The sequence below is a fragment of the Sciurus carolinensis genome, chromosome 16, assembly GCF_902686445.1.
Source record: "Sciurus carolinensis chromosome 16, mSciCar1.2, whole genome shotgun sequence".
Taxonomy (NCBI): Eukaryota; Metazoa; Chordata; class Mammalia; order Rodentia; family Sciuridae; genus Sciurus; species Sciurus carolinensis.
Genome location: NC_062228.1, coordinates 30,318,485 through 30,338,523, shown reverse-complemented (window position 1 = coordinate 30,338,523; position 20,039 = coordinate 30,318,485). Strand labels below are relative to the sequence as shown.

At 34.7% G+C, this 20,039-nt stretch overlaps 1 protein-coding gene and 1 pseudogene across 12 annotated transcripts in view; one reads left to right on the top strand and one right to left on the bottom strand.

Annotated features, from left to right (window-relative positions):
- The window catches only part of Chd9 (chromodomain helicase DNA binding protein 9), a 237,933-nt gene that overhangs the window by 132,453 nt on the left and 85,441 nt on the right, over positions 1-20,039 (top strand). For 11 of the 12 annotated variants that reach the window (XM_047530062.1, XM_047530061.1, XM_047530063.1 and 8 more), the window contains 4 exons: positions 14,308-14,419; positions 18,310-18,456; positions 19,340-19,408; positions 19,490-19,545. In XM_047530062.1, the coding sequence (XP_047386018.1) occupies positions 14,308-14,419; positions 18,310-18,456; positions 19,340-19,408; positions 19,490-19,545 (384 nt within the window). Of the gene's footprint in view, positions 1-14,307; positions 14,420-15,150; positions 15,209-18,309; positions 18,457-19,339; positions 19,409-19,489; positions 19,546-20,039 lie in introns of all 12 variants that reach the window. The other variant, XM_047530072.1, reaches the window with a different exon arrangement.
- Positions 5,816-6,642, bottom strand: LOC124967602 (borealin-like; annotated as a pseudogene).

Below are 20,039 nucleotides of genomic sequence, written 5' to 3'. Positions count from 1 at the left end.
AATCTGGTTTAAGAAGAAAACCAAAATGCCAGAGGGAAAATTTACAAATAAAAGTATACTTTAATATAGTTGGAAGTAGTAACCCTGTAGTAGGTAGATTATTCATAATAAATTTCAATTTATGCAACATTTATCAACATAGTGCTTTGTTTTTAGTAGTGGCAATCTCTAGAAAACAGAAAAAAAAAAGAATCGTACTAGAAATAACATTTTTGTTTTTCCATTTTGTTTAAATACATGATGAATACTGACCTAGAACCTTGTGCATGCTCAGCAAACACCATACTGTTGAATATAGTGACCAGTCTTAGTCCTTTTTGGTAGAGAAATTTATACGTTGCAGATAGGTAAATAAATTAGAATCTTGCCTCTACTCTTAGAATAAAACAAACTTGATTATCTTTATTACCTAAGGACAAAAGTTATTATCATGTTGGAGGAACAAATATAATTGGAATAAGTGAAATTCATATAGAACCCAGAGTTTCAGTATTAGTCAATTGAAATATGACTGTTTCTTCCAGTAATCAACTGTAATTTATTATTTTGAATTTGCTGTTTTTAATTTTTATGTAAAGAATCATCATTTAACTAAAGATCAGTTGCATCATTTTAACTAACATCATTTTATGATATATGAAATCTTTGAAAACTTTATTTTTCTATTTTTAGAAGAATTAGTCTGCTAATATCAAATTATTGGTATCAGATAATTGGAAGGCAGTGTATGCTGCAACTAACCACTAACAGTATGAAATAAAAATATAAGTAAATTGTAAACAATAATTTATGGTTGATCTACAGTCAGTTCATGTTTATTTAACTCATAGATGTGTTTTGATGTAACTTGAGAAGATTAATCTGAAGAAAAACAATACTGCCATTATTCCCTTTGCTTGCAAGTGTGCTTGAAATCTTTTCATTGTCACTTTTATAGATTTTTTTTCAATGAAAGGAATAGGGTGTCCTTTTCAGAGCACTCTCATAGTCTCATTTAATTTTTATATAAGTTCTGTGACTTCGGGTAGGCATTCAGTATCATAATGTGGTTAAATTATTAGCTCTAAAACCAGTTGCATTTGTTCTATTTGTAGTTTCATTAATTATAAGTAGTATAAACCTGGACAGACACTTAACCTCTAATCTGTAAAATGGGAGTGATGACAGTAGTTGCTTCATAGTGTTATTTTGAGAACAAAATGAGTTAATAACATTTAAAGCATATAAAACAATATCTGGAACATGCTTGGTGCTTATAGAGCAGTAGCTGTTAATATTTTCTGAGACCATAAATAACATACATTTATTTATGAAAAAAGCCAAGATTAGGAGCCACACACTCAAGTACCTAAATCAAATAGAAGCTGAGGGTGGGAGGGCCACCATTCTTACACTTTTGTTGTTGTGTTTATTTGTTTGTTTGGTTTTTGGTGGTTGTGGTCCTGGAGGTGGAACCCAGGGCCTCATGCATTCTAGGCAAATGCTTTCCCGCTGAGCTATACCCACAGCTCAATGGTAGTGACTATTTTGGGGGTACTGTGGATTGAACCCCGGGATGCATTTCCTCTGAAATACATCCCCAGTCCTTTTATATTTTATTTTGAGACAGGGTTGCCCAGGCTGGTCTTGAACTTGGGCTCTCCTACCTCAGCCTCCCAACTACCTGGGCTTACAGGTATGGGCCATCACACCTAGTTTGGTTGCTACTGTTTAAGGAAGATGATACATTAATGGCTATTTTCTCATAAGCATGCTTCTGCTTATCTTGGTAACTAAAGTAGCATTTGGGATGGTAAGGAAATTTTGTTTGAAATGTGCCTGAAATTTGAGAGAGTTACCCATGGTTACATGGAAGGGTGTAAATTGAAATAGAAATGGCAGGAGCAAAATGAAGGGTGAGATAGGACTGGAAAGCAACTTATTTTAAACTTTGACATTTTTCATGATTATGGCAGTTAAGTTTAAATAGCTACCAGATGTAGAATAGCAGGTATTCCTATAATAGGTACATGCTTCATGGATGGAATGAATTTTATGGATAAATGAATGGAAAGAATATTAAATACTAAATGATACCAAATGATTGAATTGAAAACAGAAATGGCAAGCTAATCCATTTATAAAGCCGTAGGATCATAAACAATGGTTTAGCAATATTAGAGTTAGATTCTAAAATAAATTAATAAAATTTATTCTAAGACTCACAGAATTTCGTAGAAATTTTTGTATGGCTCGGTTTAGTATTAGATTATTCGGTAGAATTTCGCATAATTTGAAGCATTTAAAAATTTGTGACATTTAAATTGATTCCATGTTGTCATGTAGAATTTACCTCCTTGTGTTAGATTATCTGACTAATCCTAACCCTAACCCTAATGCTTTTGGTATTTAAAAATGTTCTCATGGGGCTGGGGTGGTAGCTCAGTGTTAGAGTGTTGGCCTAGTACTGGGTTCGATCATCACCACATACATGAATAAATGAATGAATGAATGAATAAATAAATATTCCCAGAGCTATATAAGTTTAATTAGTTATAGTCCTTCATGATTAACCTTTTCTTTTTTTTTTTTTTTTTTGCGGTGCTGGGGATTGAACCCAGGGCTTTGTGTTTGCAAGGCAAGCACTCTACCAACTGAGCTATCTTCCCAGCCCTTCTTTTTTTTTTTTTTTGTTCATAATTTTATTTATTACAGAAATACTACGTATCAAGTATTAGAAATAGCCTTTTCTTTTAGTTACAGTATGAAATACCTAGATTTTTGTTTGTTTTGCAGCACTGGGGATTAAATCCTGGGGTGCTTTATCACTGAGACATCCCCAGTTATTTTTATTTTTTATTTTGAAGGAGTGTTTAGCTAAATAGCAGTGGCTGTCCTCAAATTTGCTATCCTCCTCACTGGGATTACAGGTGTGAGCCACCCAGTTCCTTTTTCTTTTTGAAGGTTCAGTTGACTACAGTAGAGATCAGGGATATAGCTCAGTGGTAGAGTGCTTGCCAGACACGCACAAGGCTCAGGGTTTGATTCCAAGCACCAAAAAATAAAAATAAAATTCAAAAATCTCAACCAGGCTCTGTGGTACACACCCATAATCCCAGTGACTGGGATATTTGCTCTTTGTAAAAGCTTATACATGATAGTAGAATGTATATTGACATATCATTTAATTCACTCTTTTGAAAAAGAAAATGATGTCCAACTTTAATCAGGAAATAATAATCCAAGTTACCAAAAGTTTACAGTGTTGCTTTCACATATTGAAGGATTACAATTTAACCTAAATTAAAGAATCAGTTTAAAACGTATTTGTTTTTGCAAGATGAGTTTACGCTTAGACCTTGAGTTGAAATTTAAATGGGAAGCATTTCTCTGAGTTAAATGTATTTATTTTTAAAAGTAATAAAGTTTATCTTTGACATTTAAAATAACCTTACTTCCTTTCTTTTGACTTGCAAAGAAAAAAATAATGTGAATATAAACAGTATTATCTGTTTTTTCACTTATGATGAATTGGGTATATTAATTAAAACAAATGGAGTAATTGGTTTAGATTCATTGTCCAATTATTGCAATGAGAGAATCAACAGGAGGAAATTACAGATTGACACATTTAGAGAATACAACTTGTTACACAGTATCTAATAACTTGTGGGCAGGATTTGGATGAGTGCATAAATTGCATCTAAAAATCAAGTATACACATGTCAAGTATAAACACTGCAGTTTTCTAGTGCCTATACCTACGAAATGAATTAGCATTTCAAATTCATACCTTAGTTTCAATTGCCCTTTTCTGCCAGAAACAAGCAATGTTTTGATATTTAGTTTTTTTTTTTACTTGCCCAAATATCTGTTGCTGTAGTTTGCTAACACTGATTAACAGATTCTGTTCATGTTTTTTAAAATCAAAACTTGCATAAAGTCTTTGTTACTAATTTATTCTGCATTACTTTATTACTTTCCTTTGGGAATATATCTTATTAGATAACACATTATCACTTTATTTGAAGAATTATTTATAGTGAAGTTTTATTTTCATTTATAATGAAATTTTATTTTAGAATTAATATAGGAACTAACCCATGATAGAAGAATGGGGTGCTCTGTGGCTATTAGGTATTTTGTTTAATTATATTATTTGTATTACTTTTCAATTTTCTGATTTTCTTTTTTTAAATTTTTTTAGACCTTTATTTTATTAATTTATTTTTATGTGGTGCTGAGGATTGAACCCAGTGCCTCACACAGGCTAGAAAAGTACTCTGCCACTGAGCCACAACTGCAGCCCCTGATTTTCTTTAGGTAATATTTGTGACTGTCTTTTGCTATTGTGGCTATTGTGTAGGCAATAGAGATTTCTGGTTGCTCCTAAGTCAGATAGCCAGGCTGTGGATATCAGTCAGTGGTAGAGTACTTGCCTAGCAAGTTCAAGGCCCCTGGATTCAATCACCAATACCAGGAGGAAAAAAAGAAAAAAGTCAGATAAACCATCGTTAATGATTTACTAAAAGATAATTTAGTTTTAGATTTCTCTTTATTCATTAAACTGTGTTTATTGGTGTTAAATCTTTATTGACTGGTTGAAGTATATATGGCATTTTATTTTAAAATCAAGTAGAAATAGAAATCTAAGAAATAAAGAGACCTTTATTGTTGTTTTACTAGGCTTGTGACTTTGGCAATTTGTTTGATCTTTTGGAACTGAACTTTCTCTGTGTTTCAGGACCAGTATCTGCCTTGTCAATTTTAGAATTTTTCTCAGCATCAATTGAGATATTGGAGGCAAAGGCACATCAAAATTTTAAGTGTTCTATAAATATAAAATAGTTTTATTATCCTGAATATTTGTTTCTAGCATTTTCTACAATAGTTGCGCATGTGTCAGTGGTTCTCCGACCCAGTAGAGCCTCAGAATCTCTTGGGGGAATATTTTAAAAGTCATATTGGGATCCCACTTACTAAATAAGAATCCTGGAGTTGGGACTTGCACATCTGATGGGTTCTTTTTTATTTTTTTAATTTTTTATTTTTTTATTTTTTATTGATTAAAAAACAAAACCAAAATTTATTGAAAGCAGGTAGGGAAACAATATGTACAAAAGTCTCATGAAAAGGAGAATAAAACAACTTGAAACAATTCAGTCTGTATAGGACTGAGTTAATAATACAAAATATAACTAAAGAGCCATACAAGAGAAAGCTGCGTGCCTGAAAGTCAGGAGGTGAATACTCTTGTTCCCCAAATTCCTGGAACATAGTACATAGCCCTTTGGGGTATAGAGGCTGATCAGAGCATAAGGATATCACTGTTGACTCTACACAACTATTCTATGACCCAGGCATAGGCTAAACACGAAATGACATCATCAGCCAAAGCACCTGTACAGGCTAAGCATGTAATGACATCACCAGCTAAGGCACCCTTTGCCACCCCAGTGATCCTATTAAGAGAAGTGCTGTCTGCAGAGTCTAAAGACCCGGTAGGGACTGCTGGACCACATGTAGCTTAGAGACAGTTACTCTGCAGGCAGTCACTTAAATTCCTAGACTAAATCCTTCTCCAGATTCCCACTAAGTAGAGAGGTAGAGGTGCAAGACATGGAAGCTGCCTCCAAACCAGTTTTTGGTCTTTTTGATAAACTCAAAACTCATGTCAACTTGACAAGAACTACTGGGCATAGCAGATGAAAGATTCCAAGGCCCCACTTAGTACCCAGCATTGAAAGGGCAGGAGACAGTTGGGGGAACTGGAGGAGACACGTGCACGTTCTGCTACCGAGGTCACTGCTACAACCTGTATTGTCCTGCCGTCTTCTCACTTGGGGGTCTGTATGCTGCTGCAGATTTGGGTGAGATGACTCGAGAGTTTCTTAATGTTCCCTAAAGGCTCTGGATTCATCTGTGCAATATCAATCCTTAGCAAGTCACTGTCCAATAATGGCATGCTCGCTCCGCTGCCCACTGGCACAGTCAGTAAGATCTCTTTGCTGTCAGCAAGAGGGCTGCCGTTGGCAGAGATGTTGATGCTCTCTGGCTGTTGGAGTGCACAGGCCTGGGGTCTTGAAGACCCTGGAGTCAAACCTGGGTGTCAGGCCTGGAGTTGGTTTCACCATAAACAGCTCTAATCGGCCCACAGCTGGGGTCACAGTGCTGTCATGGCTTGACCTTTTGCTTTTGCCTTTTCCTTGCATAGACTGGGTTCTCTTCTTGGATGTAGGACACCTTTTGACTCTTGTAGTTTGAAGATTCTTATGTTTTCCTCCTCCTCTTCTTCCACTATCATTTCATCCACTTGTATTACCTTTCGTGTTTTTGCAGATTTCAGGGGAGTCTGGATAGCTTCTGCAGGTAGTTTGTTTATTTCTGTGATATCCACATCAGCTGTTGCTGCCTCTTCCAGGGCCTATTTGTTTCCTCTAAGAGCAAAGTAGTCAAGCCAGTTCATCTCACACAGAGCCTTGGGGAGCCATAGGATCTCGATGTTGTACAGGTTATCCACCTCCTTGCGAAGGTTCTGCCTGTCTGATTCAATTTGCTTGATAAGTACTTGCACTTCACGGTCGAAGTCCTTAAGGAAGTGAGCTTTCAGCTCCATATGGAGTTGGTCTTGTTCACCCAACTGCCACCCTTCCTAGGAGCCATGGCACTTCGGAGGAGGCTGTGGGTCAGGAAGCAAGGCCGCTGAGAGGCTCTTTTTTATATTTTATTTTGAAATAATTTTAGACTTGCAAAAGCAGGTCAGAGTTCCCTTAGGTTTTACTCCCAGTTTCCAAATGTTAACATTTTATGTAACCATACCATAATTCCAAAGCCAGGAAATAAACATTTTTTACAATTCTGTTACTAATTCTATTAACTAATCTTTCATGCCGATATTGTTAGTTGTTCCTTTTTGGTTGTTTTTGATTTCTTATTTGGCCAGAATCCAATTCAGTATCCCACATTTCATTTTGTTTTCAGGTCTCCTTAAACTCCTCTTAATTGGCAACAATTCCTCAATAATTCCTCTTCCTTTTTTTAAATTAGAAAAAAAAAATTAAATTTGTTCTTGCACCTTTACTTAATTTCTTTATTTACATGTGGTGCTGAGAGTCAAACCCAATGCTTTATACATGCTAGACAAGCGCTCTACCATTGAGCTGCAACCCCAGCCCTGTCTTTTATGAGTGTTTACTTTTTTTTTTTCTTTTCTTTTCGATGGTTACTACTGGGAATTGAACCCAAGGCCTTAAACCTGTGAGGCAAGCACTTTACCGTTGAGCTACATCCCCAGCCCTGGGTTTTCACTTTTGAAGCATATCGGCTAGCTTTTGTAGAACATCTCTTAATTTGACATTTCCTCCTGAGGAATCTGTTTTGCTTTGTTTTGTTTTGATCCAACTGGGGATTGAACCCAGGGATACTTTTATCACTGAGCTATACTCCCAGTCCTTTTTATTTTTTATTTTGTGATGGAGTCTTCTAAACTGCTGGGGGGTTAAATTGCTGAGACTGGTTTTGAACTTATGACACCCTCCTCCTGTTCCAGCCTCCCTGGACCCTGGGATTACAGGCATGCACCACTGTGCCCAGCTTGGAATCTGTACTTTAAACAGGCAAATTTCTTTATTTAAATTTTGCAGTACTGAGCATTGAACCTAGGACTTTACATGTGCTAAGGAAGTGGTCTACCACTGAGGTACTTCCCTAGTTACCTTTAAATTTTAAGACAGGGTCTTAATAATTTGCTGTTTGGCCTCAAACCTACAGTCTTTCTGCCTCAGCACCCAAAGTAGCTGGGATTATAGGTGTGTGCCACCATGCCCAGTAAACAGGCAGCTTTCTTTTTTTTTTTTTTTTTTTTTTGCGGTGCTGGAGATTGAACCCAGGGCCTTGTGCATGCAAGGCAAGCACTCTACCAACTGAGCTATCTCCCCAGCCCACAAACAGCTTTCTAATGAAACCTACCCCATACATTTAGGAACTACCAATCTGATATCAATCTAGGTACTACTTTAGAACACACAATAAACTGATAGGATGTCAGTTTCTAATTGATGTTTTATGTAGGTAGCCCTGGTTTTAAAATCCTTAAATAAACTAGGGGTTCGTAGTACATGCCTGTAATCCCAGTGACTCAGGAGGCTGAGGCAGAAGGATCACAAATTTGAGACTAGCCTCAGCAATTTAGTGGGGCCCTAAGCAATTTAGCAAGACTCTGTCTCAAAGTAAATCAATAAATAAAAAGAACTGGGTTTGTGGCTCAGTGGTAGAGGGCCCCTGAATTCAATCACCAGTACACACAAAAGGAAGGAAAAAAAATTTTTAAATAATGTTGAAACAGCTTAGTACTTTGAGAAATCCCCCACCCCCCAGTACTAGAAGAAGTTGAATCCAAAATTAGCCTACCTAGTCCTTTTATTTTTTTATTTATTTATTTTTTTAAATTTTGAGGCAGGATCTCACTAAATTGCTAAAGCTGACCACAATCTTGTGATTCTCCTGCCTCAGCCTCCTGAGTCACTGGGATTATAGGCGTGCACTACCATGCCTGGTAAAAAATCTTTTTTTTAATCCTCTTGTACTACTGGAAAGAAATAGTATAACCACTTCATAGTCATTTATAAATTATAAAAAATATGTGACTGTGTCTTATTTTGTTGTGCCGTGCCACCCCCACCCTTGTGCTAGGGATTGAACTCAGGGGTGAGTAACACTGAGCTACATTCCTACCCCCTTTTATTTTTCATTTTGAGACAAGGTCTTGCTAAAATTTCCCAGGCTAGCCTTGAACTTGGGATCTTCTTGCCTCAGTCTCCTGAATCACTGGAATTACAGGCATGTACCACTGCACCCATCTTGTTGAAGTTTTTATTTAATAGGATTTGAGTCTTTAAGGGAGCCACATAAATATTATATCAGAACATTCGTTTTACATAATTCATTTAGCTAACTAATCATGAAGAAAATGCCTTTCAAAGCAGTATATTAAAGTATATTAATCGACCTTAATTTTCATTTCATAGGAAATTCTTAAGAATAGAACTCTCATTTAACTAGGGTTCTAATGTAGAAACTAGTGAAGATATCCATAAATGTTGGCAGTGGATAGCAAGTGGGAAAGTGCATCAGATAAATATTTCTACTGCCCAATTTTACTTACTGAGCTTGCCATTGACAATCATCTGTATAAATACCTGCGGCTTTATCAAATAATCACAAGGAAAATAATGGATATCCTTAGGAGAAGGTTATTAGTGGATGAAGAGGCATAAAGGGGTTTTTGGAAAACAAATTTCTTGTTTCTTAATATGGAAGTTTGTTACATACATATTTTCTTTTGAGAAAAGTTAATGATCTTCGATATATGCACCTTCTGAATTTATATCATGGTTTAATATTAATCATAGTAGACTGTTAAACACTCTTAAATTTATGAAAAAGGAAGGATTAGATTTGTAGTCATTTTGATATTGTGATTATACCCGTGAGATATTCATATGAGTCTGCTTTTGTGAGTCTGAAGGTTGGGAGAAAAGTATAAAGCGAATATGAGAATCTTCATCTTCTAGGTAGCAGTAAAGAATAGTATGTGTCTAGTAAATGATGGGGACACATTCTACGAAATGTTTTATTAGGTGATTCCCCCCCTCCTTTGGTGCTGAGGATTAATCCTAGGGCTCTGAGAACGCTAAGCATGCACTTTAACACTAAGCTATACCCCCAGTCCCTTGGGGTGATTTTGACCTTGTGTTAACATCACAGAGTATACTTAGTACAATCCTAGAGATAAGGTCAGTCACTCAACGTGGTATTTAAGAGACTGTATATACAAAATGTATGGGGCTGCTGGCGGGGTAATACAGCATAATGTTTTATAGTTAATGTGTTTTTTGTTTTTGTTTTTTATATTTTTAAATATTTTTTTAGTTGTTGATGGACATTTATTTTATTTATTATTTATATGTGGTGCTGAGAATTGAACCCAGTGCCTCACACAGGCCTGGCAAGCACTCTATCACTGAGCCACAACCCCAATCCCATTAAATGTGTTTTTTTAAGTAAGTAAGAATATAAAGAATTTAAAATGTTAAAATGTATAATTACAAAAATCAGTATCATAGTCATTTCTTATCAAGTATTATGAATTACATGAGCTGCCAGTCACGTGCATTGTAAATAAACCTGTGCTGTGAGTCACATTTTATTCTTATGATTGTAATATAGGTGACTAGCTGCACAATAGGTTTATTTATACCAGCATCATCACAAACACGTTGAACAATGCATTGCACTAAGACCAGCTGAGAGGTCATTAGGTGATAGGAATTTTTCTGCTCTACAATATTTTGGTACATCATTGACTGAGATGTTGTGTGGTGCATGACTGTAGAATAAATTAAATCTTCCATTTACTGTATGTAGAGAGGTAAGAAGTCTGAAGACAGATGTTTGACGAACACCGAAGTTTGAGGGGCTGGCAGAAAAGATCGCTGAATTCTGCCCAGGCATGGTGGTACACACCTGCAGTTCTGGCAACTCAAGAGGGTGAGACAGAAGGATCACAAGTTCAAGGCCATCCTCAGCAGCTTAGTGAGGCCCTAAGTGACTTAGCAAAACCCTGTCTCAAAATTTAGAAATAAATAGATAGAAAGGACTGGGGATGCAGCTCAATGGTAAAGTACCCCAAGGTTCAATCACCAGTACCATCCCTGCCCCACCCCCCACCCACCAAAAGAACTGACTCCTGCTGAAAATCAACATTCAAGGAATGGATAGAGGAAGTGGAACCAAAGTATAGTGAGAGGAAGTTGACTATTGCATCACGTAGCCAAGGGAACAAAAAAGAAAATGGTGATTAAACATTGGTACGTAGGACTTTAACATTTTCTATTGGATTTGACATTTTAAAGGTTATCTATGGCTGTACATATTGGGAATTTAGGCTTTGGAGTGAGGTATATGTAATATCTGTGTTTTTTCATACTCTGTGTGACTTTTAAGCAAGTTATTGAATTTCTTGAAGTCTCGATTTCCTGTCTCTATAAAATTATACTTGCCTCTCCAAGTTATATGAACATCAGTTGAAGGAAAACAGGTAAAGTCAGCACAGATGCTGACTCATAGTAAACAATGAATACATGGAAACTATCAATATGAAAAGTAGCTTCAAGAGTTCAGATTATAGTGGGTTTAGAAAGGAAAGTGAAATGACAGCCTCGCCCCATACTGAGAATTGAACACAGGGGGGCTTTACTACTGAGCTACATCCCCAGTCCTTTTTATTTTGAAACAGTGTTGAACATTTGCTTAGGGCTGCTGTGGCTGGCCTAGAATTTGTGATCTTCCCAAATCATTGGGATTACAGGCATGTGCAACCACACCTGATGTGAAATGACTTTTGAAAGCTGTAGAAAAGGGAGATCAAGATCACGTGGGATATGACAGTAGATGTGACCTCTGAGATTTTTTAGTTGTGAAACCAGAATAAGGAAAAATAAGTGTCAGAGGGAAGAAATAAACAATGAAAGTGGCAAGAGGAAGAGAGTTTAGCTTTGGTTGGTTCCTTAATTTTGTTTCAGAATATCTTTTTGTATATTCTGGTTCCAGCATGAGCTGTATATATATACTCTTATTTACTTTCTTCACATATTCAAAACAGTGCAGGTAAGATAGCTAGTTGAATTGCCATTATCTTGTTGTACATAGTCAGTACAAGTATAATAAAGGGGAAAACTCACTGTACATTTATCTTCCTTCATATTTTGTCAGCTAGTCAATACCAAATCTTATTGGCTCTGTTTCCACAGTAAAATACTAGGTCTTTCTTCAGTGTTCATTCATAGTGCCGTGGCCCTGGATTATACTTGTTATTTACCTTATCATTAGTTTCTCTGCCTTATACTTTAGTTCTTCCAATCACATTGTTCCCTTCTTTAAAATTCTTATCTTACTGTATTTTGTTTTTATTTATTCAAAAATCTCAGTGCCTTTTTATTAAGTATTAGTTGCCAGTGCTAAGATAGGTAGATTTTGTTTAAATTCTTACCCCGTGGAGCTTAAAAACTAACCTTAAAATATTTTAACTCTTTCATGTCTTTTCAAGGCCTTCTATAATCTTCACCATATATAATTTTTCAATTTTCTGCTTCCTCCTTCTGTAATACTCTGTGTCCCTGTCATGCTGTCACCATGGCATATTCACCTCACTCTTCTGTAGTATCTCCCTTCCTGGAATGTACCCTCTTGTTTCACTACCTGTTAAACTGTTTCATCAATCAGTTGCTATCTCAAATTGTATCATTTCTGTAATACTCCTATTTCATTTATTTTTAATTTTTTGGTACTGGGGATTGAAGCCAGGGGCCCTTCACTACTGAGCCACATCCCCGGCCCTTTTTATATATTTTATTTAGAGACAGGGTCTCACTGAGTTGCTTGGTGCCTTGCTAAGTTGCTGAGGTTGACTTTGAACTCACCATCCTGCTGCAGCCTCCTGAGCCTCTGGGACTATGGGCATATTCCACCACCCCAGTTGTAACACTTTCTTTAATTTTCAATGAAAGAATACACTGTTCACATTGTATCCTGTGCTAATATCCACTTAGCATTTTAGCTGTGATCATTGTCTGGTGACTTTAAGGTTAAAGACTATCTTCATATTCAATCTCAGAACCTAGGAAAGAGCTGAACATGTATTAATTAGCAGTAGTTTCCATTAGTTAGGACTGTGCTAAAGTTAACATACTATTTTGGTAAACTTTTCATGTCTGTGACAAAATTCCTGAGATAAACGACTTATAGGAAGGAAAGATGTATTTTATCTCATGTTTTCAGAGGTTTTAGTCCATGGTCACTGAGGACATGTGGTGGAGCAGAACATCATGACTGGGAGCATGTGGTAGAGTCTAGGCTGCTTACCTTGTTGCAGTTGGGAAGCAAAGAGAGGGAGAAGAATGTGCCAGGGTCCCATCCCCTTCAAGTACATGACCCCAGTGATTTCCTTCAACTAGGCCTCACCTCTTTAAAGTTCTGCCACCTCCTAGTAGTGCCATCAGAGGAGTACTAAGCCTACGAAACCTGAACTTATGAGGGACATTTAAGATCCAAACCATTACACATATTGTCCTACTTCATTTTCAAGAGGGAGGTAGCTGTTATACTACCCCTATGTTTACAGGCAAGCATTTTGCTCAGGGTCCCACAGATGGGTGAATGTTGGGTTCAGGGTTTATATCTTTGATACTGTGATTTCAAAGTATACACTGTTAACTTTCAAGCTCTCCCACGTTAATAAATAATCACTCAAAGAATTCTGAAATCTTTCTGGTATACCATTCCTGAAAATATTTGGGGGATTTTTCAGTTTTTGGAATATAGATATCTAAAGTAGAATTCTGATGATTTGCAGTTAAAATGGTTTATGATTAATATAGTGTTTTACTAATGTTCTGTTAAGGCACATATGTGAGAGCCATATACTTCTATTTGCATCAAGGAAAAAAATTACACTCTTAATTTGTATATATCTCCCTGATATGTTTGAAAATATTTAATACATATAAACACATACAGAAATGTTCTGAGGACACATACATACTGTAGAAATATAAAAAATGGTTTTTTTTCCCCCTTTGGTATCACAGATTGAACCTGGGGCACTTAACCATTGAACCACATCCCCAGGCCCCCCCACCCCTTTTTTGAGACAGGGTCTTGCTAAGTTGCTGAGGCTGACCTGGAACTTGGAATCTTCCTGTCCCAGCCTACCAAGTTGCTAGGACTATAGGCGTGCACCACCATGCCACTTTATTTCTCACTCTAAACATAAATAAAAGTATTGAAGAAAAATTAATTGTTGAATTGTCAAATAAGGTAGAATTACCATAGGGTATAAAGAAGTAGAGGTTTCCTAGGGTACGGAGGTATTCATGGTCGATAAATGGAATTTAAATTTAATTAAAGGGATGAGTGAAAAACAGCTCCTCATGATCTTATAGTTCAAATCTATAAGAAAATAAATAAATTGTTTTTTATGTAATAGTTACGTATGTCCTAAAATGTTAAGTTATATTCTAAAAACAAGTGATAGGACTTGACTAGCTTTCTGTGCTTACAAGTACATTAACTGTAGTATCAGGTTTTTTTCATTCTAGTAGAATAGAGGTATAATTTGAAAATGTCTTTATGAATTTCTGAATACTTATCATTTTTGGTTGGACATGCAAGTGGTAGAAAATAGAAGAAAGTTTATAATGATAATCTTAATTTGACCCAAAATAGAAAAATGCAAAGTTCTTACTGTTTATTCTTTTCTTCTTGACACAGCAAACTCATTATTACATTGGGTAAGAAACAGAAAAGAAAAAATGAGTCTTCAGATGAAATATCTGATGCAGAGCATATGCCATCACATGCATTCAAAGATCAAGACTCTCAAGTGAGTATTACATTTATTTTCCGAGAAATGAAACACTCTTAGAATTATTTAGGTAGCAAAATACTGCTTTATGTCTACTTACACTGTAGTTTAGTACTAAAAATACATTTTATTATGGTATAATTTGCAGGACAGCATTATTACAATATGCTCCTAGTAGTATTACCATAGAATATTAGATTTGGGAGGAAACTTACATATCCTCTCCAAACCCTTCATTTTTCAGGATAATAAAACTGAAGCCCTCAAAGATTAAGTAATAATGCAAAGTCCTTGATGGCTTTTAACATGGAAAAGTGTCTATTGGTATTATCCTGTGCTTATTGAGTGCTTTTAAGTGAACTTAATGATAGAAATATTCGTTTAAAAAAAATCATATACAAATGACAAAGAAAATGAATTGAGTCATTCCTAGAGACAATTCCTTTAGTCTGCTTCTATTGAAGAAAAGAATATAACTGAATATATTAAAAATCCCCTAACATAGACATAAATATTGTGCATTTTACCTTTTTTTTTTTTTTTTTTTTTTTTTTTTACAAAAATAGGTGGATATTCAAAATAACCTGTGAAGTTAAAAAATATATATAGAGAGAGTGAAGGTCATAATAATTCAGGCCACCCTCTGCTTTCTAATATTTAAAATACAACTGTAGGCCATAGGGGTGGTGGCAATTGTTGAATTATGGGGCCAGAAAGCCCCTGAATGGCCTTTCTTCTTCCTTATGCAGCTTCTTATCCATTTGGAGAGTAGTGGCTCAAGGCTCCTGGGCTGCTGCAAGAGTTGAGGTAAGGGCAGTGATCAAAGCTCCTAATATTATATGGCCTGGCTTTTTCTTCATATGTTATCCTTAACTTAGGCAAACTTATATTTAACTTATTCAGTATGAGAAAATATAGCTTAATTTTTACTAGAATAATGCTGGCCATTTTCCCATATGTAATTACGAAAAAATGAAATGATAGTATAGGTCAACACATACATTTCTTCCATGTTCTTCAGAATCGTATTAAGTTGCTTTGACAGGTGTGTTGCTTTAACACCAAAGGGGGTTATTTTCTAATAATCAATTATAAATCTATATTATTGACATATTTGACAGGTCTGTGTACCTTTTAACCACATGCATTGCCAGGATTTGAACTGTAGACTTAAACTTTGTTATCAGGAGGAAATGTAGTACGTATAATATTTTTACCTTTAAATAAGAGTATTTTAGTAGTTGTACTACATTTAGAAGACTAAATCTTCTTTTTTTTTTTTTAATACCTCTACAGTGGATTATATTAGGATTATTTTAGGGAACAAGTGATATCTCATCATAATGAAGTATTAGTCATTTGAAAACATTCTTCTGACCTCTTTTTATGCAAAATACTGTGTGCTGATCTGTTAGAGCCTTTAAGACATAAGAAAAAAAAATCCAGAAATAATAAATTAGTACAACTTGTCATTATTTTAAATTGTATTTTGAAAACATTATGGAGAAAGAAAACAAGAAAAAAGCACATTAGCCAAATATGTGGGCATTATATTAGTTTTTATATTTTTAAACTAGTAGAGATACTATATGACACAGAAAGATAATTGCCGAGAGTTACTTGGCATCAAGTAATGTTTTACTCTGTATCTTATGGAGTGTCATTTATTATAAAATCAAGTACATCTCCTAATTCATGGAATTTTAATCTGCTAGCCTCATAGAGTTTTCATAGGATAAGGAAGACGTTTACCTTAACTGGTCCTCATTCTGTTTGTAAACTAAAAGGATTTTTTCAGACCACTGATCTACCTGTTTGTCCACCCTTCAGTGTTAGACATTGAACTCAGGAGTGCTTTACCACTGATTATATCCCCAGCACTTTTTATTTTATTTTGAGACAATGACTTACTAAATTACCCAAGGCAACCTCAAACCTGTGATCCTCCTGCCTCAGGCTTCCAAATCCCTGGGATTGCAGGCATGTGCCACCACATTTGGTTCTTCATTTACTATTTACCAAAGACAAAAACACTTCAGAGTACTCAGATGCTTGAGTGACCAGAAAAGAAACTGTAAAAACTATAAACATTCTTTTTGCCTAGATTCATAGACCCCCCACTCCCCAGTGAATAATAAATATTTCATGTCTCTTTCAAAATAGTTTGTGGGAATACTGAGTTTCTCATAGTCCTTTTATTATAATTTTATCCATCTTCCCCATCTCCTGTATTAATAAAAATGTTTATTTGCTATTTGAAAATGTAAATGTCTTCATGGCCAATTGGATGATGACCAAAAAATAAAATTAAACAAAATTTGGGGGCTCAGGGTGCAACTCAGAGGTAGAGTGCTTGCCTAGCATGTATATAATCCTTGGTTCCATCCCCAACGTCCTTCCTCCTCACTGCCACCACCCAAAGAAGCTTAGTGTAACTAGATGGTGACTCCTCTTGAAAGAGGTGTTGAGTTGTCTTTTGACAGCCATATATTGCCTTACTTATAAGTGAAAGGGGGAGAAGCATGTTGTTATAAAGGCCACTACTGCCACCTTACTGGATACAGATAACAGTATGCCCCGTGCTATGCACTCAGCCATTTTTGTCATGGCTGTGGAGTAACAAAAGATCTGTCAAATGCAAGACATAGGCAGAAACCAAAAGGAGAATGCATGGGTTATTTTGTTAGTTCCATTTCTGGGGAGTGTCATGAGAGTTTCATTATAGAGAAGAAAAAGGAAAAAGGTTTAGATTTACCAAATGTTGGGGGCTGGGGAGATAGCTCAGTCAGTAGAGTGCTTGCCTTGTAAGCACAAGGCCCTGGGTTCGATCCCCAGCACCACCCCCACCCCCCCAAAAAAAAAGCCGATTTACCAAATGTTAAGCAATAGTACAGTTGGTTGAGGTGCCTACACCCTGTGAGATTTTAGAGAAGTTAAAAAAGAAAAAGTAAAATTAAATCCTTTGGGATTTTCAAACCAACCTAAGCTTTTGACTTTTTAGTAGGACCATCAAAAAGATATGTAACCTTGTTTAAAAATTCTCCTTTAAAATATAGAAACTTTTGAAACAAATATTAGATACTTAGGGAGGTAAGTAAAACCATGTATATTTGATTCCTGGTTTTAAATTACTTAGGTAATTTAAAAATTGTGCTACTACATGTAATTCTTTTATTTAAAAGACTTAACATTTTATGATAGTAATGTTTTTATTTTTAGGAAAGCTAGTCAATTTAGAAATATTGTTTCTTCCTTCAAGTTTAATTCTTTGGTAAATTTAATAAATATTTTATGTATTTAAAACATTATTTTATTCTACTTTAAACAGTTTCATGTTTTTTCAAATATTCTTTAATGCCCTAGGATTATGCTCCCAACTAATTATTTAACCAATGTTCAACTATTATACTTTTTAGGTTTGGGGCAAAAAAATGTGAAAAGATCTATAGTTTTAAATATGTCATGCCTAAGGTTTGAAATAGTGCAACAAAGTAAAATAACCTTTTTGCTCTTTTAACAATAGTTTATAAAGAAAAGCAACCCAGCAATAAAGGTATTACTAATAAAATATATTTTGCCCAATCTGTAAGATAGTTTTTTAAAAGCAACAGAGTTCTTTTCTTAAAACTTCTAAAGAAAAATAAATAAAGATATTATTACTAATCTTTGATGTTTGAAATTTGGGGAAAGTAAAACATTAGAATGATTATAAACCTGTGGCAATGGGCAAATTATAATCTTCCTTTAAATAAAAGAGTAAGGAAAAAAATGTGTGTTGAATATAAGTTTGAAAATTAATAAACAATTTGCCAACTTTAGAAGTAATATTCTTAAAATCTGTGTTCAAAAGATTTTAAATTATCTAAAAAAATCAGTTGTATAAATCTGATCCTTCTGGTTCATTACAGAAAAGAAGATCAAATCGACAAATAAAAAGAAAAAAATATGCAGAAGATGCAGAAGGGAAGCAATCTGAAGAAGAGGTTAAAGGCTCTATGAAAATAAAAAAGAATTCAGCTCCTTTACCTGGTGAACAGCCTTTACAGTTATTTGTGGTAAGGCATATTTGGGATTATTACGACAATACATTTTCAGATAAATGTAAATTCTTCAAAATAGTAGAAATTCATACCTCTCATTTTCCTTGATTTCCGATTTCCTCATCCTATTTGTCATCATATTTTTTTTCTTCCTCAGTGTATACCTAAAACTCTTTTAAACTGTCTCTCCTTTGCAGAATGTTTCTAAAGAAACAGTCTGATTATTAGGTAGATTGTAATCTATGAGAAGATTGATAGGGATTACTTTTTAGCTGAAAATTACTCTAATAGTCTTCTAAATCTGAAGTAATAATGCCTTTTTTAGCACAGTGTATAAAGAAAGCCCTTTGTCTAGATTTTCTGACTTTGTCTCCTGCCACATTTTATAAGGATTACCCTAATGAAGTTTCCTAAATGCCATGTTTTGATAACTTTATGCCTTTCATATGTGCTTTCCTCTTCTATAATTCTTTTAATTTCTCTTATCTACATTGTGAACCAAGTACTCATTCACTACCTGAGTGATTGAAAACTTTGGGCAAGTAATTATCTTGAATATTCCTGTGTTTCTTAAATTGTACAATGGAGATGATAATAGGAGGGATAATAATGGAGATGTTAATGGATTAGATTAATTAATAAATGCAGAGTGCTTAGAATAATGCCTAGCACACACAAAAAAGCACAGTATGTTTAGAATGATGATGATGATGATGACAAAAAACATAATGATGATATATTTTTTCCATTTTACTGTATTTATAATGTTCATAGTGCTGGGCATCTTACTAAATGCTTCTTTGTTGAGTTTTAGGGTATTTATAAACATATAAAATAGCAACTAAAAGATATTTCAGAATGTGTTCCATTGCATATTTCTTTTCCCTCACTCCAATAGGAGAACCCAAGTGAAGAAGATGCTGCAATTGTAGACAAAATACTGTCTTCTAGAATTGTTAAAAAGGAAGTAAGTAATGGCACATTATATTTCACACTTTATATTCCATGTCCTGTTTAAGCTTTATAATTATTAATTTTATTTTCATAGATATCACCTGGAGTGATGATTGATACAGAAGAATTTTTTGTAAAATACAAGAATTAGTAAGTATTTGAGTTAGAAAATTAATGTGAAGTTGGTAGATATTATAATATAAAACATTGAATTAAAATTACAATTTCCTTTTACCTGCACTTAAAAATAATTTTTATCATTATAACTGCATGAATCATTAAAAAGCGGAAGACTATTGAAAACCTTCCATGATGAGACTGAATTTTTTTTCCAGAAAGTTTTCCTTATTAATCTCAAAATGCAGGAATCTACAAAATATACTTTTACAAATTATAGGTATTATTCATTGTATGTTGAACTTTTCAGACTTCATTTTTTTTCTTAAAAAATTCTAGTATTTAGGTTATTGCATTAAATATGTATAGTGTGATTCTTTTACTTCAAAAATTTAAATTTCCATCTTAAACAGCCAATAATTGTGAAAAAGTTATTCGTCTACCTTTTTCTGTTGTTTTCTATACTTTCATGAAAGTTTTTAGATAAAATTACATTGGTTTCAAAATAAGTTAGCACTCTGATTGTG